This window comes from Chelonia mydas, chromosome 3 (genome assembly GCF_015237465.2).
Source record: "Chelonia mydas isolate rCheMyd1 chromosome 3, rCheMyd1.pri.v2, whole genome shotgun sequence".
Taxonomy (NCBI): Eukaryota; Metazoa; Chordata; order Testudines; family Cheloniidae; genus Chelonia; species Chelonia mydas.
In genome coordinates, this window is record NC_057851.1 from 37,244,039 (window position 1) to 37,269,777 (window position 25,739).

The 25,739-nt window shown below is 41.6% G+C and overlaps 1 protein-coding gene across 2 annotated transcripts; it reads left to right on the forward strand.

Annotated features, from left to right (window-relative positions):
• The first annotated feature begins 442 nt into the window (after positions 1–442).
• ALKAL2 (ALK and LTK ligand 2) lies at positions 443–18,559 on the forward strand. 2 transcript variants are annotated; one of them, XM_043542325.1, is made up of 6 exons: positions 443–894; positions 2,340–2,661; positions 5,309–5,362; positions 5,484–5,564; positions 7,045–7,110; positions 17,875–18,559. In XM_043542325.1, exons 2-5 carry the CDS (start codon positions 2,403–2,405, stop codon positions 7,107–7,109), a joined length of 459 nt encoding a protein of 152 aa, XP_043398260.1. In that variant the 5' UTR covers positions 443–894; positions 2,340–2,402; the 3' UTR covers position 7,110; positions 17,875–18,559. The 2 variants fall into 2 exon arrangements, with proteins under 2 accessions (XP_043398260.1, XP_037750096.1); XM_037894168.2 differs by having other exon boundaries at positions 444–894; positions 2,332–2,661.
• The last annotated feature ends 7,180 nt before the right edge of the window (positions 18,560–25,739 follow it).

Below are 25,739 nucleotides of genomic sequence, written 5' to 3' on the forward strand. Positions count from 1 at the left end.
ACACAGGCGCTGGGGGGCGTCCCCTCCCCTGCGTGGAGAATATGCCCCCCCCCCCGCTCGATCCGACTGGCTAGGTGTCTGTTCGCTGCTGCGAGGGTGAGGTTTAGCCACGCAGTAAAAGCAAACAGAAAAGTTCAGCTGGATCATGTTTCAGCATCAGCCCCTGCCCCCCTTTTAGTGCGTTTTTTTGAGGCTGGGTGGGTGAGTATTAATTTGGCAGGAGTCAGACTTAGGGGGCAGGGTTTTGCTGGGTGTCTCAAGGGGGCGGTGGGAAAGCTCTCTGCCCCGCGGCACTCCCCGCCGTGGGGGGGACGGGACCGGCTCCGCTTGGGACGGAGTCCGCGCGGGATCGCGGCGCCTCGCTCCCCGGGCTGGCTGCGGGGGCGGGGGGATTTCCAGTCACGGCTCCTGGCGCTGGAGAATTACCCTTTACAAGAATAACTGAGGGAGGCAGATGCCGGCTCCTTCCCAACGCTCCCGCGGCCACATAACCGCAGACTTCCCGACGGAGGTGCCGCGCAGCTCCGCCCCCTCCCCCCCAGACAGACGGACGGACGGACAGAGGGACAGAAAGTTCCTGGCAACCACGCAGCTTCCCCCCGCGTGACAGCCAAGGCGCGCAGGCGGCGGCGCGGGGTCCGAGGGGGGCCGGCGGACGGGGCTCGGCGCGGCGGGCGATGCCTAGTGCAGAGGCGCCTCCGCGCTTTCCCCGTTAAAGGCAGGGGCACAGCCCCACTCGGGACCGGCTCCTTACGTCGGCGCGAAGCTGAGGAGCGAGCGAGCTTGCACGGGGGGAGGAGGAGGAGGGGGCTCGCCGGGTTGCCAAGCGGACTTTTGTTGCTTTCCTCCCACTTGCGAGTGACTCGATCCCATCTGCCGGAGCCGCCGCCTCGTGTATGTCCCGTAGGCTTTATAAGCGGCGGCGCCGGGGCTGGCCGCCATGGGATAGCTTGTGGACGCAGCCTGTGCACCGGGACGGGGCGGGGGGCAACAAGGAAACTCCGGCACCGCGGGCTGCTCCTGCGTGGGGGGAGCGAGCGAGGGCGGGCCCGGGCCGGCGCGGGGGAAGGAGAGACAGGTAACGGCGGTGCCGGGCTGGCGAGGCGGCGCCGGGGCCAAGCGCTTCCCGCGAAGTTCAGACCCGGAGAGCCGGGCGCGCCAGGGATCAGCCGCGGGGCTGCTGCCGGCCGGCGGGGGAGGGTTACGCGACAGAGGCAAGGCAGGTGCGAGGCAAGGAGGAAGCTGGCGCCTTCCCCTCTCCGGGTGCTTTAGGAGCCGGGAGGGGACTGAGCGCCGCTGGGCTCCCACGTGCCTTCCCTCCCTCCTTCCCTCTGCTGGGGCAGACTCGTGCACGGGTCCTTGCGGTGAGACTGCGCAGGAGCTTCTCGACTTCCCTAGGGCAGGAGGGACGGACTGCGCTGGGTCCCCAGGCTCCGGCAGGGCAGCAGGCACAGCCCGCTCGTTTGCAAGCCCCTGGGGAGCAGGCTGCCTCTCTGGGCAATGGGTCCCCAGCGAGGTGTTGCTGCAGCCGCGTAGTGGGAAGCGGTGACTGCGCATGCCGGGGGGGTTAAACCTCACTCACGCCAGCGCTTGGACTGGCTGGGCGATGAACGCTCGCCTGTGGCTGTAGCAGTCAGAGCGGGTGTTAAGGTGCAAGTTTTGGAAAAGTTTCCGCAGCGGGCTGTTCCCTGCTGCCTCTCGCTGGGCGGACAGACGCCTCTGTTTACACAATTGCCCGCCGCCGGGATTTACTCTGCTGTGTTTCAGCGCTCAGGGATTACCCTCTGCTGCCACGCTGGAGATAAGAAGTGGGGGTGGGATAGGAAGGGCCAGGGGAGTCCTAGGAGTGCGCTCCTCCATGCAGCCGCCTCGCTCTCTCCATCGGTGTAGGCTACAGTGACTTTTAAGAATGCCTTTCCTCTGGATCTGTGCGAGTCCCCCTTGCCTGCGCACTTCGGAGTCAGCACTGGCTGGACTGTGTAAAACGTGAAGGCAGCATGGGAGTACTTTGACTCCTGTAGCTTTCGGGCGGCTGAGCGGCTCTCTAGTCGGCACTGCAGGCGAGAATAAAGTTGCTGCTGGCAGGGCAAGTAAAAGGCAGATTGGGCCATCTCCTCAACTGGTGCAAATCCTCTTACTTCACTTGAGCCCCGCCAATTTGCAGCAGTTGGGAATCTGGTCCATTTTAAAATCTAAGGAGGTGGTGGGAGAGAGGAAACAAGGCACCCTGATTACATAATGTGCAAAGTAACCTCTTTGCTCTTCCCCTGTAGTATTTCTGATTTCACCCCCGTGACTCGCCCTTCCCCCACCCCCATTTTTCTCTTTCAGTGAAATAGGAGTCCCCCCAAAGTGGATCATTTCTTTTCGTCTGATCATTCACTCTCCAGTTCAGACTTGCAATGAGTGGACTGAGGTCTCCTGTGCTGCTGGTGCTGGTGCTCTTAATGTTGTCAGCAGGTTATTGCAAAGAGAGAACTGACTCCATAGACCTAAAAGACAGGCAAAGCCTCTTCAATCTCATCATGGAGATTATTCAGGAACTGAAAAGGTACCACATGGAAGAAGACAACGGGGTGCAATACTTCTCCAACCACGATTATACTTTAGACCGAAGAGAAGTAGCTGATTATGGAGAGTACCAGGACGAGCAGAGAGCTGGTAAGTCTGCTCCTTTCCTTTCCTGGCAACTTTGCTCCCCTTGAAGGGGAAATCAGGCATCACTGTACTAGTTCTTATAGGAGGTGCAAACCCCCTCAGGAGATCTGCAGACTTTCTTCGAAAATACAGAGGATTCCTACACAAGAAACTGGCTTTGAAAATCCCAGCGTAGAACTCCACTCTCACTTCAGTCTAATGTACTTCAGAAATGCATTAAGTTCAAAGCCAGACCTGCATGAGTTTCGGTTTTATACACTCTATATTTATAAAGAAGAACAGTGAGATGGACTGGGGTAAAAAAATCAGGGATGAGAAGTCCTGTTTATCCTAGGTCATCTAGTCCAAGGGCCTGGAGTCTTGTGGATTATACAGTTTTAGATGGCCCTGGATTTGACCATCTTGCCATCTCCCTGGGGAGACGATTCCACAACCTAACAGATCCCACACCTGGAAGTTTTTCCTGCTAGGCAGCGTCATTCCCCTTTTTGCTAACCTTATTCAGTCCTTTAGCTTTTTGGTACTTGCACCTTTCAAATATTTGTCAATTTCATCATTTGTCCCTCACCACCATAGATTTTAATTCTTTCCTTCTAAATCAGCCTAAAACCTCCTAAAACCCATGCAGATTTTAATTCTTTCCTCCTAAATCAGCCCCTACACCATTCTAATAATTTGAGTTGCTTTTCTTCAAGCTCTCTCCAGTCAGTGTTGTTTCTGGTAATAAGGTTTTTCAGAATTGTATGTAATATCCCAGATGCAGTCACATCAGACTGATGTAGAGAAGGGACAGTTATATGCCTGTTTCATGATATCCTGCTTCTATGCATGCAGCTCAAAATTGAATTGGCCTTTCTTGCTTCCCTATTGCATTGTAAATTCATGTCTAGTTTGTTGTTCACCATCTCTCCTAAACAGAATTACTGCCTCTCAATTTCCCTCTTCCCTTGAGTATCTAGGTTTGGGATTATTTTTCACTATTTACACTTTCCGAGATGGATCTCATTTTGTTATTTTCTACCCATCTCTTTTGATGTCTGTAGACCCCTTTGTATCTTTTCTTTGTACTCGAAGTGTTCACAGCTGCTCTTAATTTGGTGTCATGACTGTCATAAAAATGTGATTTTAGCCCCTAATCTAGATCATTAGTGAAGATATTAAATAAAACAACCTAACAGTTCCCCATAAACTCAGAACAATAAGAACTGGTTCCTTTTTCTTAATATATGGTACAAGCTTAATGGGCCAAGTAACCAGTGCACTCTTGCTACAGTTGCACAGAGTAGTTAAGCAAAGCCAGCTGTAAACCTGGTTTAACAAGGAGGTTAAGCAGAGTTTATGGCTATCCTGCATAAGCAAATCAGTGCAAAGCATCTGCCATGTACTGATGAATATGGCTCAATGAGAAAATCATTTCAGAAACAGACTAGTTGGTACAAGTGTCATTGACTCCTGAAAGGGATGTTTTTTTATTATTGTTATTATAATGGAATTTATTCCCAGAAAAGCTGCTGCCACTGAAAAGAAACTATTGCTTGGAACCCTCCTTTATTTCAGTCTTAGCATCACTTTCCCAGCGCGTCTGTCCCATGGGAAACTTCTGAGAGAAGCATGTAAGCTTTTAATGCTTGTCATGACACAATTAGGTCAAATATGATATGGTAAATTTTACTCAGACTGACTAAAGTTAGAAGTAAATGAAGAATGACTTTTGAGAAATTTCTAAGCTCACCAGTGAATCAGATCTGGGTGGAAATGTTCTCTGCTTTAAATATGATAAGAGGTGCCTGGGGAATGAAAAGGCTGTGTAGGCATTTATGGTCAAATAAATAAAGTACAGTATCATACGCAATCAACACTAAGCTGTCAGCATAGAGTTAGTAACTGAAAGCAATCAAAGATAACTGTAAATCAACAAGACACAAACAAGGGTTGACGTTAACATGGATTTCAGTAAACCAGTTTCATTTTGGCATCTGCTGAACACAAAATCCAGAGAAGCAAACCACAAGAGGGGGGAAAAGCAATTTGTTTTTTATATTCCTTTCCTGTGAATTTTATTTAATGCTAGAGATAAAACAAGGACTGTTTCTAGATTTCCTGTAAATATAACAATTCAATCTCATGTTCACAATAGTTATTTCAGATAGTGCTTGTCAATACTTGCCTGTGTGACAAAACCGTGCAGGTGCTCGTCGGAGAATGTTGCATAGATAGCCACGGAGCAGCCCAGAGACCATTCCCTGGTGTGTCTTTGAACCTTTACCCCTGGTAGAGTCGGCACAGTTTCTAAGCACCAGTGATCTTAAAGATCTTAAAGACCTAGATAAGGGGTAGCCAAAATGTGGCCCACAAAGCCCTACAATGACAGTGACTCATGCTTACTCTCATTTTTAATGTTATTGTGGTGGGGCTGCTGGACACTAACAGTCCCAGCATTGTAATGCTCCATAGTCCTTTTAGCCGTCTCTCTATATGAAAGATAAAGGCAGCTGCAACTTGTTCCACTTTATGGCTCTCAATCTCCTAGTAAACGGTTATTTTGAGTCTCAGCTGAGCAAAATTTTGGCATCTCCTGTGGCTGCCCTACCATCCTGGACAAGTGTATCTGCAGTGGAGTATAATTACTACTTTTTTTTCCCCCCAACAGAAATAGTTCCTAGAGATTTGAGGATGAAAGACAAGTTTTTAAAGCATTTAACAGGTAAATTTAGATTTTGCATTGTATCCATCATTTCGTACACATACCACCTAAGCCCCACTTCCCTTCTGGTAGGCCTTTTGTGCTGTGTTGACTCATGAGTTGTTCTTTTTCTGTATTTCAGGTCCTCTCTATTTTAGTCCAAAATGCAGTAAACACTTTCATCGGCTTTATCACAATACAAGAGACTGCACCATCCCAGCTTGTAAGTGCCATAAACCAAAGCTAACTTTTTAAAAACAGAAAGCTATTAATTGGGGTGGCTACAGGAGATAATAGTGGCAATACTGTGCAACTATACACTGCCTTTCACTTAAAGGGTTCAGAGTGCTTTATAGATATTTATTGATCTTCACCTCCTGCCTGTGAGGTAAGTATTATCATTCTCAGTTTAGAGATGAGGAAATTGAGGCACAGAATTTCCAGTGGATATACTGTGTAAAATGATGGTTAAAACTGCTTTCTAGGATTCTAGGTTTATTGTCCCTTGATGTCTCCAAATCAAGTGCATTCAGTTTACCAGAAAAAAATTAATTGCTAGTGCTGCAAACTTAACCTGGATCTGAACGCCAAGTGGGGCTATTTCCTTTTCATGCATCATCACTTGTAACACATACTCTACAGACAAATTATGGCATGTTACATTTTGGCAACTTCATGTTCTTCCAATTATGCCCTCAATGGCATCTTTGAAACCCTCTCGCCTTCCTCCAGTACATTTCCTAGTGCTTTGTGTGGTTTGGTAGTATCATAGATTTTAAAGGTCAAGTTTTATATATCAAGAACTACTGACACTTGAACTGTAACCCAGGCTGCTAGCTGTAGGACAGCAGGAGGTCTTTAACTGAGCAATCTTTGAATAATTCCTTTTCCATCTGCACTGCACAGATTGTACTGTACACAAAACAGATCACTTGACTGAACTTTGTAGGTATGAAACATTTTCTACCGTGACTGCTTCAGTTTTACTCATTACAACACCACCACTTGTTATCTGTGTAACAAGACTATGCAAAGATCTAAAGAATATATTGTAGGGAACTATCCTATACTGCCGGAGGAAACAAGATGTAACTAGTCTTTTCTTTTAATTCTATGAACTCAAAGATATTTAGACACCTAACTTCTATACGTTTCAATAAGAGTTAGATACCTTTGAAGATCTGAGCCTCCAAGACACTATTGCTCTGTTCCTCAATTGTTCGATAAGGACAGTTAGTTGGAGGACTGCACTATTATTTATCTTAGTATTAGTTTACTGAGAGCTGCATTTCAATGATGGGACAGTGCCATTTCAAACACTTAATTTGCACAATCAAATGCCATGATTGCAGCTTCAGATCCAGTACTTGTGCACACCATAGCTAGTTAGATGTATAACTGGCCATATATTCATACACACAAGCTGTCTGCATGCACAATTTTGCTGTTTGTGCACAGAACCAAAGAATTTGCAAAGAAAATGCACAGCAATTAGGCATCTAATATTTGAACGGTAATTCTTAAGCATATGGGGCCAAGGTCTACCCTGTTATAACCTAAGTCTTTAAATTAAAGTACTTACTAAAGTTAATTATGATAATTTGCACAGCACCTCTATCAATTTTATTTTATTTTTTGAAACCAAAATCAGTGATTTTAGCAGTGTCATTAAGTTATTGTATTTATGATTTTTTTCATGGCAGACTATAAAAGATGTGCCAGGCTTCTTACTCGGTTGGCAGTAAGTCCAATGTGCATGGAAGGATAAGGTAAGCTTTTTGAGAGAGGTAATAACATTCTGCTGCATAGCACAGCTGTTGATTTTGCATTGTGGACATAAATTCATGAGTGTAAAAACAATCTTCCTTTGGCTAAGGTATTCCCTTTTCAGAGCACGTGACATAACTATCTTAATCTGGAAAAATACTGGCCATAAATAAAGGGTACCCCCTACTGGAAAGCATTATAAAGACCCACAGACATCAGCTGTGAATTATTCGTAGCAGTATGCAGTTAGCAGATAGTGACCTTGCTTTTATAGAACAAAACACAGCAGCCATAGCTGATTTTTTTCAAGTGGACTCAATGTACAATTGTGTGTATTGGCACTGGCTGCCCTTTCACATGCACAGCTTTAAATGTATTAGGTACATTTTAATATGGATTAATATATACATAACTATATAGATGCAAGTTTTTAAAACATAGATGTCATTGGTATTTTTAGAATAATTCAGTTACCATGTACTTATAACATTAAAAAACCCCAATATGTATGTTACTCAGATTTCTTTGGATTTCCATTATGTTCAACTTCTACTCCAAGGGGTTATTTTTTTCTTGATGCACATGCTTAACTCTTTTTAGAGAGAATGGGAATTTCAGTGCACAAAAGGAAGAATGTCCTCCCAAAATATCTATACCTCTAGGAGTTGACATCTTGTACACAAAGACTAGTCCATGTCCTGTCCCCTGTCAGCTGAGATAAAAATACAGTTGTATGTGATTTGAGAATTTTTAAATGAGGTTTTAATAAATTCTATATTTTAGTTTTCCCTGGATATTTATTAATATAATGTCACTAAATGAAGGTTGCAGGTCAGAATTAGGACTTCAAATTAAGCCCAAATCTTTCCTCATGTTTCTTGCCTCTCTCACTTTCTTCCCTATTTTTCTGTTCGTACAAGAGATAGCTTTACAAGTAAACCAAACCAGCCACAAATCAGGTCTGTAGGTTCCTGAGGTCCTATAGCTGGAGAAGTGCCCCCTTTTCTGAAAGCTTCATTTACCCTTAGTAATGTAGTCACGGAGGCAACTCCATGATCCAGATCTTGACTGGTTAAGGGAGAAATCACAGAACCTATTGCATATGGCACTTAGGCTCATGAGACTGATGTTGGGTATGTGAGGTAAATTCCTTGTTCTAGGTAAGGGAACTCTGCAGTTCTAAGGTAGTGAATTGTGCAATTCAGGGAGCTAGTTGGCACCTATCATCCATACATTCTACTGCAAGACATAGATGGAATGGTACTGCTACAAATACCTGCCAGTAAGCATAGATGGGGGAGCACATCCTAAAATGCATTATTTCTTTTCCCCTTTCCCTGAAAGTCTCTCTGCATCAACACCTCCCATTGGCATTTTATGAGTTTTCAGGGTGAGAAGGGACAGCTTCTTTCAGGGGCACTTGTCCACTCTGAAACTTGGAGAGTTTCTATTAGAAAATCCATAATGCCAGGGGCTCATACTCTCCTGAGAATGGGACATAAGGCACAACCTCTGTTGGGTTGTCACTGATAGCAGCATAATTCTTGAGTGATTTGCTTTAATGGGAAGGAGGACTGATTGTCATCACAGGTGCCTCAATATTTATAGATTTCACTAACAAACTTGGAAGATCTATAGAGGACCATTCTTCCCCATAGAGATAATGCATTGAAACTCCCGCACAGTTCAACTTTTCCATGTAAGATACCTCCTCCTGTGGAAAAGCATGGTGGGGCTGTCATCATGGCCCATCAGCTCCCCAGAAGGAGCTCTGAGGAAGATCGTTCTCTTGCTCTTTTACACAAGCCCATCAAACCCATCTCTGTGCAGGCTGTGGATAATTTCTGCTGGAGCCAGCATTCTGGGTACTTTTAAAAGATATTCAAAATTTTGCAACATAATGCCAATTAAATACATATAGATACCAAACTGTAAAACCCATATCATATACTTAAGATAATTTAGCTAATAATAAAGCTCTAATAATCAGAATAAACAGCTGATATACAAGATAATAGAATGTAAACACATCTTGCTTTTGCTGTCATCTTAGTAGCTACTAGTAAATCAAGAGTTAAGACAAACATTGAACATCAGGAACAAAGTTTTGCTTTGTTCTACCACTCTAAAGCAGTTACTTATGTGGAATTATTCCAGATTTACATGGGTCTAAAAGAGAGCGGAATTTGGCTCTAAATTCATAGTAGTCATAATGATGATAGATCTTTGGAATATTTTGCCACATTATGAGACATGTTTCATGTATACTTTCACTTTCCCTCACAATTTATACTGCAAATTCCCCCTCCCCCCATTTCATACTGCATCCTAAATTTAAGACCAAATTCATGGATATATTCTTAATAAAAGTGCACAGCGATACATGGCTGCCTTTCCTCATTTGTTATTGCCATGCTAGCTTAAGTAGTGGTGTATAGGCAGTGATCACATATTTGGAAACGAATGAACCATACACTTGGAGGGCCCATTCTAGCAAAGCACTTAAGCATCTGCTTAACTTTCAGCTCATGCTCAATGCTTTCCTGAATTAGGGCCTGAGGATAAGAGGACAAATTATGAAAATTCAGGAGAACTTTGAGATCTACAATATATTTTTCTTCAGTTTTAAAAAGAGGCTCTGTTGTTCTCAGTGGTGGGGAGTGGTTGCCTGCCTGCACTCTCATCCCGCTATGGATAATGAATACACCTTTTTATTCCACAAGTTTAATATGACCGCACTGTAAATTCTTAGTTATCTTTAAATCATGCTTTTGGGCACCTCTACCTAGTGGGAGATAGAAACAAACTCTTCATGGGGGCTGGCTGTTCCATAAGTGCAGGGCTTCTTGCATATTCCTCTGAAGCACCTGGTACTGGCACCTGTCAGAGACAGGACACTGATAGAAGAACCACTGGTCTGATTCAGCATGAAAATACCCAAGGTCCAAACTAATTAAATGACATTATTTTCAATTTCCATGTCTGGAGTATTTTGTTTATACAAGTCAAAACAGTAAGAGCTAGGGATTACTATATTACCTGGTACTTTTCATTAGTAGATATCACAGTGCTTTACAAAGAAAAGTCAAGTTTCATTATCCCTATTTTTGGTACTTTCTGTCTTGCTCAATAGTTCCCACTTTTATTTCACTCATCCCTTCCTGGCAGCAGGCTTTGGATGTATTAATGCTAGTGACTGTTTGGAAAGCTGGCAGGTAGCTTTTGCTTATTTGCTTTGGAGATGCATGGACATATGTCCATGTTTTGAGATTATTTTGGAAAAAGGTTAGATTTGTTTTGGATTTCTACTCACAACATGTTTGGGATTATCACAACTTCAAGGTAGGCAAGAGGCTTCAGATTCCAGGAGGGAGATAAAATCAGTAGACACAAAGACAATTTGTGTCAATTTAAACAATTGTTTCAGTGACAATACTTAACATTATGTACAATTTCTGCATAATACAGTCTTGAACAAAGGTGGATATTCACTAGCAAACCCAGCACAAGTTAGGCTGTGTGCTCTCAGGTTCAACAAAAGATTCTTAACATCCCTCTCTGCAATCAGGTTCATAGAACGACAAAAATCAATCTCGAGCAGTAGGAGTTCATTTACAGGTGCCAAAAAGGTTTAACCACATCCTCAATGAGAACATAGTCTCCTTTGTTCTTTGCTCAGCTGTTTATCTTAGACACTTGCACCACTGGCTGTCTATCCTTCCTTGTGAATTTTGATAAGATTATCAAATCAAATCTGTTAAGATTTTCAGAAGTGACTAGTGATTTTGGGTGCCCAAACTGAGACACCTTAAAAGGGTCCAATTATCAGAAAGTGTATGTCATCCATCCTCTGAAAATCAGGCCCCTTTAAGGTGTCAGGTGAAGAATCTTAAAATTGTGGCACCCCAAACACTTTGGGGTGTCTTGGCTGGTGTCTGATTGCTATTCATTATGAAGCAGAATAGCCTGACATTAAGTGTTATCTTTAGGCTTAATTTTTGGCTGGATTTCTGGCTCTTCAGTATGCACAACACCTTTGTGCCTGTGAGTTTCCCATCCAGCTCCACAACTTGCATGTGGCTTGATAGGTGCACATGCAATCAGGGATTTCCCCACACGCAACTATGATCTTACTTTTGAGCTGAAAAATACGATTCCCTAGGTAGAGCCACAATGTCAGAGACAGGGGCCTGTTAAATATTTTGTATACGGCTTGCTTTTTCTACTTGACTATAGTAAAACCGTAACATGCATATCATATTAGCCATCTCCCTTTTAGAGCACAATGAATTTTCTTAACATCTACTGAACTTCACAATGCAATGAGCCCTGAATATTACACCCTTCTGTTTTTTTTATTTTAACTGCTTAGCTATTATAACTATTATCTTCATAAACAAAGATAATTAACAAGTATTTACTACAAAAATGGAGAATAAGGTTATAGTAATTCTTTATCTAAAACTTTTTTTTTCCATCGAGCCATTTGATAGGACTAAAGATTTTTTTAAATGGCAGCTGTAAAGAAATAAAAATGCTTGAAATGTACAGCATAGCAAGAGAATGCAATTGATACATCTTTAAATTAGAAAAATCAAAAGTCCCAACTATTAGTGAATCTAGGAGTAGTAAACTAAGGCGAAAAAAATAACTTTAATACCATGTAACAAGAAAGCATCATGATCAGCCAGTGAAATATTTTTTCTAGTGAGGTACAGTAACTATAGTTTTCAAAGAAAAATAAGATCATTTTATAGCAAGGGAAACACTACTTCCTGCTTAAAGATGCAGGCTCAATAGGGCAAGAATAGACCTTAAATCATATGGTATATAAACATCATAGGATGGTATATAGTATTCTTCTTAGCAGCATCTTAAAACTGGATGATAGTATTCTTTTGATGCACAGCTCAAGGAGTGTAAGATAACTTTTAATAACAATTTTTATCTAATGTGTTAACATTTGGTTATCTTCATGAAAGTTATCAATTGAGAGCTGTTAAAAATGCAACATAATACTTGAGATTTTTAAATGTACAAATTGGAAAACTGAAATACGGGTGTGTAGTGTTTTTTTAGTCATTATTTCACAATTTCTAAATCAGAGCAGTACTGGGATTCTTACAAAAATGTACTGGAAATTACTTTCAGCTGACGAGCACAGAGTCCCCCCCCCGCCCCTCCATATAGCCTCTTATTCAAAGCCTCAAACAGAACAGAGTTAAATGTCAGTCATCTCTACTCACACAAGCCCTGTTTTGCATAAACTTCAGCGTAAGTTTGTTTCACAGCCATGGGCCCTCTGCCAAGATACCTATGACACCTATTTCTGCAAGGTGTACCCTGATCTGTCAAATACAGTATCATGGACATAAGCCACCAAAACAGGCTGTTTAGAAACAACTGCTGAGGTAACATGCCCCAGCTGATTTAGACTTTGTAGGTGAGGACCAGATCTTTGAACTGGACACTCAACTAGCTAGACATTACTTGGTTAATACATGTATAACATTACAGCTTTGTTACCTCCAAGATGTGAACCACTGTAGTTAGAGCCTCATCCTACAGAAAAGTAGTGTCCTAGGCACTCACAGGTGGAAAATAAGGATTTCTGACCAATGTTGCAATCTGGAATCCTACAGTGGCATAGGATTCTACAGACTGTGTGCCGCAGCTGTCAGGCTGAGTAGACTGGGGCCTTCTAATGTCCTACAATTCTATTTTACCTGTCACAGCTCATCACTGAACCAGGTTCTGTGTAGTCAGTCATGCTGGATGGATAACAGGATGCTATGGCAGCATAACTTTAAATTTCTTGATTTTTGTGCTGCTTAAATCTTAACCATCATGCTGAATATAGTTTCTTGTAATATAAAAGGAATGAAATGAAAGTGGCAGTGCCAGCATGCCTATTTGATTTTGCAGTCAAATGGCATTCAGGGTCTCCAGCAGAATGACAGACTGAGCCCTGGTCTACATTACAAACTTATGTCGGTATAACTATGTCACTCAGTGGTGTAGAAAGCGCTATGTCAATGGGAGGGCTTCTCCAGTCAACATAGCTACTGCCTCTCAAAGAGGTGGAGTACTTAAGCCAATGGGAGAAAAAGTAAAAAGCATGTTCAGTAAGTCAGTGTACAGAAGTCCTAAGTGTTCTCTCAGCCGAGTCCTAGTCTATAGCAAAGTTGAGGTATTTAGTTGCTTGCAGCAGTCTAGTTCAAAATTTCAAAGATGTGGGGAATTCTGCAGCATTAGGATATCAGAGGAAGGTAACTACTAGCCAATTTTTGGCCCCTTAAGTGGGTTTCTGAAAAGGTAGGGGAAACAGGAATGAAGGTGTGATGTGCCTCAGCATAGAGCATCTGAAATCCTCAAAGTCTAATAAGATATCCAGACAAACACACATGTAAGTCTGAAAATCCCACTCTACACCTATCAGTTTCAAGGAAGCTGCACCTATTTTCCCCCTCTGTGGTCCATTAAGGACACCCACTTAAAGGTTTCTAGCTCCTAGCAGTCATGTCTCTTGGGCAGAGAGCCGCGTCTCATTCTTTCCTGATCAGGGGTTCTTTAAAGCTGCAGTTCCCTGCCTACACTATGATATTCACAGGAAGCCAGACTGCTTAAAAGGCTAGCATCTGTGCTTTTCTTTGTCTCCAGAAGCTATGCCCAGTGCATTGCCCGCAATTATAAATTACCACACAGCTCTTTCTAAGCAAGCACACTTAAGGTGAAAGCATTACAGAGAAAGTATTACCAAAAAATAAAAATAACCTACATGCATGCTAAAAAGTTTACCAGAGGTCACCCCCATTCCAACCTCAGGCTCTGGTAGATATGAATCCTTCAAAACCCACCACAACTGGGTTCTCCCTGTTGTTACAAGTTCGTAACTGTCTCAGATTCCAAACCTGAACCCAGGGTGGGCAGTTCAGTTGTTTCTTTATACTGTTAAGACCTTTGATCTCCAGTCTCCAGAAACAAGTAATTAGCAGACAGTGACCTCAGGGTGTAACTTCAAAAAAGGATAGCTTATTGCATAACCAGATGTAAGGAATTTGCATTAACCTCGCTTTTGGTATTCTCCAGGAAATCCACTTTACATTTATCCCATAGTTCATTCTTGTCTGGCACATTTTCAGTATAGTTCTTTGAAATCCCAGGCCTCATATCACACTTTCCCTCCTAGAGAGATTCCATGCAATCCCAGTCCACAATAATACATTTGCATTTAATATAATGGACTCCAACATACCTAAACTTAATTCAGTAAGGTCTCCAACTGATATGGCATATCTGTCACAATGCACACTTAAATTAGTAAGTGTGTGCTATACACTATTTCCTATTTTTCAAACTTAGCAAAGCACAAATTCTTGATTAGCAATTTATATGCCAAGTTAAACATTTTAAATTCCCCTGTCTGAGTTCTCAATGCAAAACGCCTCAATTTTATTAAACAAAGTTTTTTCATGCTTAGAAAAAAAAAATTTTAACCTCACCAAAAAGTAAAAAAAAATAAAAAAATCACTTTGGGGTTTAGAAGCAGCATGCATTTTCAGCTAATTTTTTCCTAGTGATTATGAGCCACTGAAAATAACTTAGAATGAAAAAGCCACATTCAGTTAGAAGGGCCTGTCTACACACACAGTGAAACCAAAATAACTAAATTGGGTTTTATTAATTATTTGTATTGTGGTAGCACCTAAAAATCCCAGTCAAGGACCAGAACTCCACTGTGTACAAATGCAGAACACGAAAGCCACTGCTGCAAAAAGTTTACAATCCTGTATTTTGATGCAAAGTTAATTTTTTACTGACTTGAGTTTAACATCAAAATAGGATACTCAACTGAAAATAAGAGTGTCAACAGAGACTTGTACCAATATAATGAAAATATGTGAATTAAAAGTAATTTAATTATTTTGGTCCTGGTTTGTGTGTAGACAAGCTTTAAAATATTAGACCCTTAAAATTAGACATAAAAATAACTTGTGAACATGGAAAAATAAAATACACCAGTTAACCAGTTGGGGGGGAGGGGGCAGGGGATAGCTCAGTGGTTTGAGCTTTGGCCTGCTAAACCCAGGGTTGTGAGTTCAATCCTTGAGGGGGCCATTTAGGGATATGGGGCAAAAATTGGGGATTGGTCCTGCTTTGAGCAGGGGGTTGGACTAGATGACCTCCTGAGGTCCCTTCCAACCCTGATATTCTATGAACCTCTCATTTTGTAATAAATATCCATTAAAATGCATACTGTTGCTTTGCCTGCAAAGCTGCATCATGGAGATAATACTGAACTTCACAGTAGTTACAATGCTATGCATAATTACAGCTTTAAGTCTGATGGTAAATAAATACCACTCAGAGATAAATGTGTTTTGATAAGCTTCCATATCTTAACTACTTTTGATTTAACATTTCTAGCCCATTAGATAATATCTACATTATTCAGCTACCAGGATTCAATATGATTCAATACTAGTCATTACTTCTCAGGAGATGTTCAGAGAAGGGTTAATACTAACATTCTATAATTTGCTCGGGGGTGGAGGGGGGTAGATTTCCAGCAAATAAAAGGCCCACTGTTACAATTCCTACTTGAGTTGTCCCACTGTAGTCAGACTATACTAGGTCTCAAAACAATACTAAATTTTTTGCTGTCATATCTCCAGATCTTTTCTTTGAACTGAGTGAAAAAACTCCTAATCATAAGAACAGCCACACTAACTCAGTGATCTATCTTGACCAGTATCCTATCTCTGACAGTGGCCCATATTAGAGCTTCAGGGGGAGTGTAACAGAACAGGGCAATTATGGAGTGATCCACCCCTGTATTCCACTCCTGGCTTTTGGTAGTCAGAGTTTTTGGGTCCCTGTGAACATGGGGTTGTCTCCTCGTATGGAAGCTGTTCCATACCCGTGATCATCTCTGTTGCCCTTCTCTGTCTCTTTTCCAATTCAAATATACCTTTTTTGAAACAGGATGACCAGAAATGCACGCATTATTCAAGGTGTGGGCATACAATGGATTTATATAGTGGCATTAGGATATTTTCTGTCTTATTTTCTATGCCTTTCCCAATAGTTCCTAACATTTTTCACTGCTGTTGAGCATTGAGCAGAAGTTTTCAGAGAACTATCCAAAATCTCTTTCTTGGCTGGAAATAGCTAATTTAGAACCCATTACTGTATATGTATAGTTGGGATTATTTTTTTCAATATGCACTACTTTGCATTTATCAACACTGAATTTGATATTTTGTTGCCCAGTCACCCAATTTTGTGAGATCCCTCTAATTTCTCGCAGTCTGCTTTGGACTTAACTACCTTGAATAATTTTGTATAGTCTGCAAACTTTGCTATTTCACTGTTCATCCCCTTTCCAGATCATTAATCAATATGATAAACAGCACAGGTCACACTACAGAACTCTGGGGGACCCTACTGTTCACCTCTCTTTTGTGAAAACTGACCATTCATTTATTTCTACCCTTTCTTTTGTATGTCAACCAGTTACTGATCCATGTGAGGAACTTCCCTCTTATCCCATGGCTACTTTAATTTCTTTAAAAGCCTGAAATATCTTGTCGAAGGCTTTCTGAAAATCCAAGCACACTATATAAACTAGATCATGCTTATCCACATGCTTGTCGATTCCCTCAAATAATTCTAATAGATTGGTGTGGCATGACTTCCCTTTACAAAAGTTGTGATGACTCTTCCACAAAATATCATGTTCATCTGTGTCTCTGATGATTCTGTTCTTTATTATAGTTTCTACTAGTTTGCCTGATACACAGGTTAGGCTTACTGGTTTGTAATTTCCATAATCTCCTCTGATGCCCAGCATTACATTAGCCACCGGGCATAGAGGTGGATATCAGTAAGCTTGTTACTAGTTCTGCAATTTCATATTTGAGTTCCTTCAGAACTCTTGGGTGAATACCATCTGGTCCTGGTGACTTATAGTTTAGTCGATCAATGTGTTCTAAAACCTTTCCTACTAACACAATTTGGGACGGTACTTTAGATTTGTTACCCACACCAGAGCTATTCTTTTTGGGCATCTCCCCCCACATCTGCTGCAGTGAAGACCGATGTAAAGAGTTAATTTAGCTTTTCTGCAATGGCCGTGTATTGAGTGCTCCCTTTAACATCTCTGTCGATTAGTGGTCCTACTGCCTGCTTGGAAGGCTTCCTGCTTCTGCTGTACTTAAATAATTTTACTGTTAGTTTTTGCCTCAATGGGAGTATGTCTGGGCTCCTCAATCCTGATCTTGCCATTGGATATGTGGGCAGACCTTATGCCAAAACTATATTGGTAGTGAGATTTTAAGACTACAAAAATGACAGAACGTTAATAGCATTGTTGATATGTACTCAGATTTTGATTTCACTACTGCATTTAGAAATTGATTTATTCTGCAAAACTAAGCTTAAAGTATTAAATATTTAAAACAGTGGAATTTTGTAGCTTTCAAAATCTGTTTTCCAGGCATAGCGCATCAAAGAGATAGGAATAGCACAAAGAAGGATGCTTTTCCAAAACACTAATCTGTAAGGTTTCGTTAGTGAGTAGTGCAATATGAACAGAACAAGAAATGTACTACCGGATTTTCCAGAGACAGTTGTTGCAAAAATCTTTATTTACTAACTCTATTCAATCTGCCAGATGCATTTTAAACAGCTGAATTAAAATATGAAAATGATAAAAGGCAACTATTCTTTTTTTTTCCTTTTCTTTTTTTTTTTAAACACAACAGATATCACCATACAGAAAAGACACACCAAGAACCAGGAGAAGTGCCTTGGAAACCAACAGGGAAATAGAACTTAATACCTTTATAACATATTCCATTGTGAACAATAGGGTTTATTTTTGCAGATTGACAGACTGTTTCCCATAATTCTTAACGTGTTTTGTATGTTTTCAACAGTTTGCAGATCTACATTCTTTACAGTAGTATAACTGCCAGTAGTACTTACTGCTCCATACTTAAAAGTACACTCCACATTTGATGTGTAGTGCTGCCAAAAATTACATGAACATGTACCCTTCAGCCAGAAATTAATGTTCTGTTGCTGAATTCTGAAACTTGGAGGGATGTTTGTTTATATACCCAGAACTCTTAATGAATCTACTCCACAGCAGTGGTTTTCACTTGATATTCTTCATGCTTATGCAATTAAAAGAGATTTTGGATAAAACAAACATGTTGGAGGGTCACATTGTACCCTTGGAGTACAAGTTACAAATTGCATGACAAATACAAAACACAATTCCAAGTGAACATGTTTTCTTGAGACAGAGGAGTGTGGATTTTGCATACACACACAAACAATATGCCATTAGTTTTCTGTTCAATAAATGTGTAAACATTCCAGCTAACGTGCAATATGTAAATACTGTAAATAACATACATAAGTAATAAAGTGTTTGATATATTACATGATCTTCAATGTGTATTCTTTAAATGTCCCTTTAGAACAATGGTTTTCACAAATGAATGGATTTCATGTGGTTACTCATGATGTTTTAGAGCAAAATAATCTGTAAATTATATTAAAATCCAATGCAAAATTATATCAGGAGCGTAACCTGTAAAAAGGTTAAACGAAGACTGCATCAGGAGGTCTCACTATGAATTTCACTTTTCTTTAAAATCACTTACCCAACACATCTGGTGCATGTGTCATTTTATTTATGACCAAAAAACCCAAACCAAAAACCACGCACTATGGAGCATTTCTAATAAATTCACTCCAGACACACAAGTTTTGACACTTAAGCTTTCTTTCAAATAACCATCTATTTTACACAAGTCCTTTAAATCATATTAGACTGTATGGTATAAAACCTTCGAGTATGATACAAGTAACTGGGGCTAGGATGTTCATAGTTTCATAGAGTTTAAGGCCAGAAAGGACCTTTAGATCATCTTGTCTGACCTCCTGCATACCTCACACTATTAAATTCCATCCAAATACCTTATGTTGAGCCCAACAAAGTCAATTAAACCAAAGTATTTTAGTCCTCAGGAGACTAAACTAATGTGTGCCATAGGCAGTGAATAGGAGATACCAAGGTGCCACCAATGCCATGCCAGAAAACTGATTAGGAGAGATATGCTCAGATGACCCTAGAAGGCAAACCACACCCCAGGCTGCAAAGGATGACAAAAAGTATTCAAGGTTCCTGCTGAACTGACTTTGGGGAAATTCTTGTGATCAGTTACACCCTAGGCAGCTGAGGAAGACACACTAGCCAGTCATCTAAGACAGAAAATTGAGTGTACCAAATCAGAGTGCATGTCCACCCTAACTAGGAACCTGCATCTACCTGTGGCAGATCTGATGCATCAGGGGAAGATGACCCCTTTACCCATGATAACTGATTTGGGGGGGAAATTCCTTCCTGACCCCCTGCAGATGACCAATTGAAGCCCTGCTGCATGAGATTAGATTATAATCATTATCAAATACAGAGCAATAGTGTTATGAGCAAACTGAAGACAATGTAAGCAAGCCTGTTCTGCCCAAGGCCTGTGAAGGAAGGAGATTAACAGGGAGATTCATAGATTCACAGATTCCAAGGCCAGATGGCATCACCATGACTAGCTAGCCTGACATCCTGAACCTGAATTCTCCCAGAAACTGACTTCAAATATACCTTTCAGAAAAATATCTTTCTTCAAGGCTCCAAACAACAGTGAATCCAACACCTCCACTGACACTTCCCACTTAAATTTATGTTCCCAGTCAGTTATGCTTAAACTTTTGAAAACTGGCCATTTGAAGATCCAAATATGTGCATTATTGGTTGGTGCACCCACAAAGCACATATAACCACATCATGACCACTGACACGATGATAAGTGCTAATTTTTAGGCCAGCAAAAAGTATGCATGCTGGCTAGCATATTATATGTCATATTAATAACGTGTTATCCACACCACATGAATACGTATTAGTATGTATTAAGCACAAATATTGTAACAGTAATATAGCATAAACTGGCCTATACCATAATCCTGTTCACTTATGCTAGGTATCTCATAACTCTTTGCAGTTGCTGAAGTAAGCATTTGGTATAAGCAGACAGGAAACTTGTCAAAAAATCAAGATACATTCATTTTATGTTTTAATACAAACTAGGGAAGTACCTTCATGGACCAGTACCCGGAATGCTAATCCAAAATAAAGATAGGAAGGAACAGAATAAGTTAAGGAATTGGGACAAAATGATGGGTTGGATTTTAGCGATGTGTAAAGAGATTTGTAAATTGTGAAATCATATAAATAATACCATCTAAAATGTATAACTTTGGGAGCACATCTTACGCTAAAGGTGAATGTAACATCTCTGCACAAGAGGGCTTCCCAGACACTGGCATCATATAGAACCTTTTTCCTGTAGTATGTTATTATTGGCTTATAGCAACAAACCTGACTGACATTGGTTATTTGGTCTCTTGAGTATATTTTATAACAAACCAAAGTGTGGTCAAGCAATTTACTATGCAATTTACCAACAACTGGTAATTAACTCTTTATCCATCAGAATGAGATCTAATATTGAGTTATCCTTTGCTGGGTGCAGGACTTTGTGTTAAAGAATCTTCATCTATCAGTTTTAGGAATTCCAAGGAAGTTTTGTTGTTGGCCACGTAAGATGCCAAGCAAATATTCCCCAGTATTCTTAAGTAAAAGAATTAAAGGTGTCCATATCCCATCAAAACTCCAACTGGATTTGAGCACCTAACCTCCTCAGGCTTCTTTTAGTAAGAGAAATCCATATTATGTGATTTATATCAGTGTCTCCCAACCTTTCCAGGCTACTGTACCCCTTTCAGGAGTCTGATTTGTCTTGCGTACCCCTAGTTTCACCTCGCTTAAAAATTACTTGCTTACCAAATCAGAGATAAAAATACAAAAGTGTCACAGCACACTATTACTGAAAAATTGCTTACCTTCTAATTTTTACCATATAATTATAAAATAAATCAATTGGAATATAAATATTGTACTTACATTTCAGTGTATAGTATATAAAGCAGTATAAGTAAGTCATTGTCCTTATGAAATTTTAGTTTGTACTGACTTTGCTAGTGCTTTTTATGTAGCCACTAGGCAAATATCTAGATGAGTTGATGAACCCCCAGGGGTACACATACCTCTGGTTGATAACCACTGATTTATGTGACCTCATGAGGCATTAACATGTCAACTGCCATCAACAGTTCTTACTACATTTGTAACAAAAAGTTCAGCTGGGAGAATAATGGGCTCCTATACAACACATTTAGGGCCAGATCCACAAAGGGACCCAAGTCTCAGTTTTAGGAGCTACTGCGATCCACAAAAACTCTGCTTGGCTTCTGCCTAACCCTGTAGGTATGAAAACTTGCTCAGAACCTAAAGTTTTGCTGTAAAAGTTTTCTAGGCGCCTAAATTTCTGCTGCTGGGCATGCTGCTTCACTTTAGGCCTCCAAACACCTGTCTCAATGCTACGCCCCAAAATAATCCACAAACCTGGGGAAGCATCTATCTTGCCTGCAGGGCCTGACCCAGTAGGCAACCTTAGAGGCTGCTTAACGCCACACAAAATGGGGCAGGGGAGAGGACCTTCCTTATAACCTTTAGGCCAGTGGTTACATACTCACTCAGAATGCGAGAGACCCCTGTTCAATTCTTCAATTATTTTCCCTGATTAGAAGTGATGTGAACAGGGGTTCCCTACCAGCATGATGAGTGCCCTAGCCACTGGAAGTGATACTCTTGTGTGGGTCTCATTCTCTCTCGCTGAAGCTGTTCCACTTTAATTAAATAATTAAAATATTAATTGGGCTAGAGCGAATCACTCTATAGTGCAGTGGTTAGGGCACTCAGAGAGGCTGCCTGACTAGATCTAAATATATCTTTTCATCTACTTAAGGTGAGCAGCTGCAGATAGAAAAAAAAAAAAAAGAGGTAGAGGAAATTCTGTATTTGTCCATTTGGCACATCATTTTCCTAAAAGTTGAGAAAATTTAGACCTGTAACCAGTCATCTTTATGGATAATTATTAGTGCATCTTCTTCTTGTCAGTTGCTCATCTTGCACATGTATGTTTGTATAATGCCATTGTGCAACTGTCCTCCCATGAAGGCTAGCCATTTACTATTCTTTCACCTTCTGCAAACAAGTCTTCTTTTTAAATGCAATGTTACTCTCATGGGGTCCAGTTTATCCAAGCTTTTAAGCACACTGAGCACTCTTCCTGAAAAGGGATGCACTCTTGAATTGGGGCCATGATATTTTGTCCTGCCCCTTCCAATTTTATACATAGTTAAAGGTAGAGTCCCATTTACAACAATGGGAAACTGACCAGACCTGAAAGGAAAAGATGTTGAAAATTTAATACAAAATGAAAACTTCCGAGAGACTGAGATGGGGTAGACTAGGCCCAGAGGCCTCTGCTGGAAGCCTCAAGGTCCTGCCACACTTGCCTCAGGAAAAGGGCAGTGGAAAGGATCCCTCCAAGCTGCCTAGAGAGGCTGCATGGGACACAGCCAATCAGGAAAGAGGTTGCAGGAAGCAGTCAAAGCCCAGCAGACTAGGATAAAAAGAGCTGCAGACCCAAAGTGAATTCAGTCAGCTGGTAGGGACTGGGAGAGTAAGAGGTACTCCTGGCTGACTATAGAAGCTGAAAGGCTGGACAGAGCAGCTGATGGCAGGGGCTGAGGAGAAAGGAAGATGCTCTTGGCTGCCTGCTGGGACGCATAGAAGACAAGGGCTGTAGGGAAGTGGCCAAAGGAAATACAGTTAGAGGGACATGGTTACTATTTAGATGGTCCCTGGCTTGGGGCCCAGAATAGTGGGTGGGCCCATGTCCTCCCTCCCAAACAGCCACCAGAGAAGTGGCGATGACCGTGGTTCTCAAACTGGAGGGTGAGGACCCTTCAGGGGGTCGCAAGGTTATTACATGGGGGGGTCATGAGCTGTCAGCCTCCACACCAAACTCCGCTTTGCCTCCAGCATTTATAATGGTGTTAAATATATTAAAAAGTCTTTTTAATTTAGAAAGGGGGGGGCACGTCCACACTGGATCGGTGGGTAGTGATCGATCTATCAGGGATCAATTTATCGCGTCTAGTGTAGACGCAATAAAATCGATCCCCAATCGCTCTGCTGTCGACTCTGGAACTCCACCAGGGTGAGAGGCGGAAGCGGAGTCGACAGGGGAGCGGCGTCCGTCGATCCCGCGCCGCGAGGACGTGAAGTAAGTGATTCTAAGTCGATCTAAGATACGTCGACTTCAGCTACGCTATTCTCGTAGCTGAAATTGCATATCTTAGAGCGATCCCTACCCAGTGTAGACCAGGCCTTAGAGACTTGCTATGTGAAAGGGGTCACCAGTACAGAAGTTTGAGAACCACTGGGCTACGCCTTGAGAGAAGGGAGTTTAAGCAGACCGAGGGAAGGCACTGGATGTGGAACTGTTACCCCTGCCCAGAAGGTACTGAACTGAGCCTGACCCAGCTGGAGAGCTGGGGTCAGAGGACTAAAGGATAGGCGAAGAGTCTCCAGGGAGAAAGTCCAGGAAGCATTGCTGTATCTCAGAGCAGGAACCTTCACATGTAAACTGGCCAGCTAGGATACTGAGATAGGCCCTGTTGGTCAGACTGAAGGCTGAGTCCCGGGAGAGCTACAGGAAGACGTACCAGCTGATGGGGTACTGCGATAGGCCCCTGTTGGATTAATTAAGGGCCTGAGCCCAGGGATGGCTGCAGGTTGACACCGGTGGAGAGGGTACCGCGATGGACCGTGTTGGACTGTTAGAAGACTGAGCCCAGAGAGGGCTGCAAGACATTTTGGACTCTGTACCCCAGAAGGGGTTTGTTTGTTTTGCATACTGATTGTGTATGACTCAGCCGGAGGTCTGAGTCACCGAAGACCTGCCTGATGAGCGCAGCAGCTGACAGGAGGCATTGTGAGCAGAGAAGCTGACAAAAATTGCAGGTCCCCACACACTCAGCTACAGAGACAAATGCATCTATTACAGCAATACTTTAGTTGGTCCCCTATTATCAAGTCACCTAATACTGGACTGGCATTCAACTACTGGACATACAAATTTTCCTTAAGAACCTGAATTTTATAGAAACACATGGTTACAAATTCATGCACATAGAACTAGGAGTACTTGTGGCACCTTAGAGACTAAAATTTATTTGTTAATCTCTAAGATGCCACAAGTACTCCTCGTTCTTTTTGCTGATACAGACTAACACAGCTATCACTCTGCAACCATGCACATAGATGTTATATTAACACATAAAAGTAACTGTTTTCCCCTTTAATTCTTTCATATAAGCCTGGAACAGAAGTTTGTGTTGAACACTGGCTAGGGCGATGGTCAAACATGCCCACATGGGTAAGTTTTTACAATTAATTGAACTTTCTCAGGACAGAGCAGAACTACCTCCCCATGGAGTAACCCCACACTAGTATGGTGAGGCCTGTTGTCTTTAGTTTAAAACTGAGCTTTCAAATGCATACTTTTGATGTGCCACCTACTCTCCTCTGAACAGCGTTCAGTGACACTGGCTATTAACAGAGACAGGGATTATGAAAGATTTCATTTTCAGCTACAGTTTTGACTTGAATAGGTTAATATTGCTAGATCAAAATATGAATCTCAGTTATGTTTTTATATTGTACTACTTTATCTTGAAAAGCTCTGCCTGGCTGAGCTTTGAAAGAATGTCAAGATAAACTGTAAACTTTCAGGTGCATCACTCTAAAAAAAAAAAAAAAAAAAAAAATACTATGTGGAGGGGATGGAGTCTGGCAGCTTATCTTCAGTCAGGGGAGTCACCCATTTTCTGAGGATGCCAAAGCGTGCTCTACTTTACAAATTAAGATGTGGCCTCTGTCCCAAAAAACATGCAGCCTGATTTCAACAACTGAGACATAACAAAAGGTGGGAAGCGCGGAGGAAGAAGGGTGAACATCAAAAACGTGTGGTAACTCAGAAAGGGATGTATCGTTCATGAAGGATTTTAAAAATTTAGTATTTACTTTAACACTTTTCATCCCCCTTGATTTTCCATAGGCCAGCCAGCAGAAGTGAGTTTTTAGGAGAAACTTGAACAAATCAAGGAGCGAATGAATCTGGGTTAAAGTGTACCAGCTGGGTGAAAGTGTGCCAGGGCATTCCAAGCATTAAAGAAGATCCCGAGCCCTTTGAAAGTGGTATATGAAAGGCGGAGCAAACCTGGCGTTGTGGGGATCCAAAAAGACTAGGAAGAGATTGCAGCAGTTGAAGCAGGAGATTAGAACACGGAATGGTGATCTGGTTTTTGATTAAGAAACAGAGGGGAGATATTTGAAAGGTTGCAGAGAAAAAAATTCCCTCAATTCTTACTCGACAGCAGGCAACTATTTATCTAAGGGAAAGAGAGGCTTAGATATCAGGGAAGTACAAGGAACTGGTCAATGTTCCCATTAGTTTATGTATTGGGAAGTTAACTCCAGCTTTAGGACTGCAGAAGTTTGCAAATGCTACCCAGCTTTTATACAATCCCAACTCTAGCGACTTGTGCTGGACAGGATGACAGCTGAAGAGTCTGATGATGATGATGG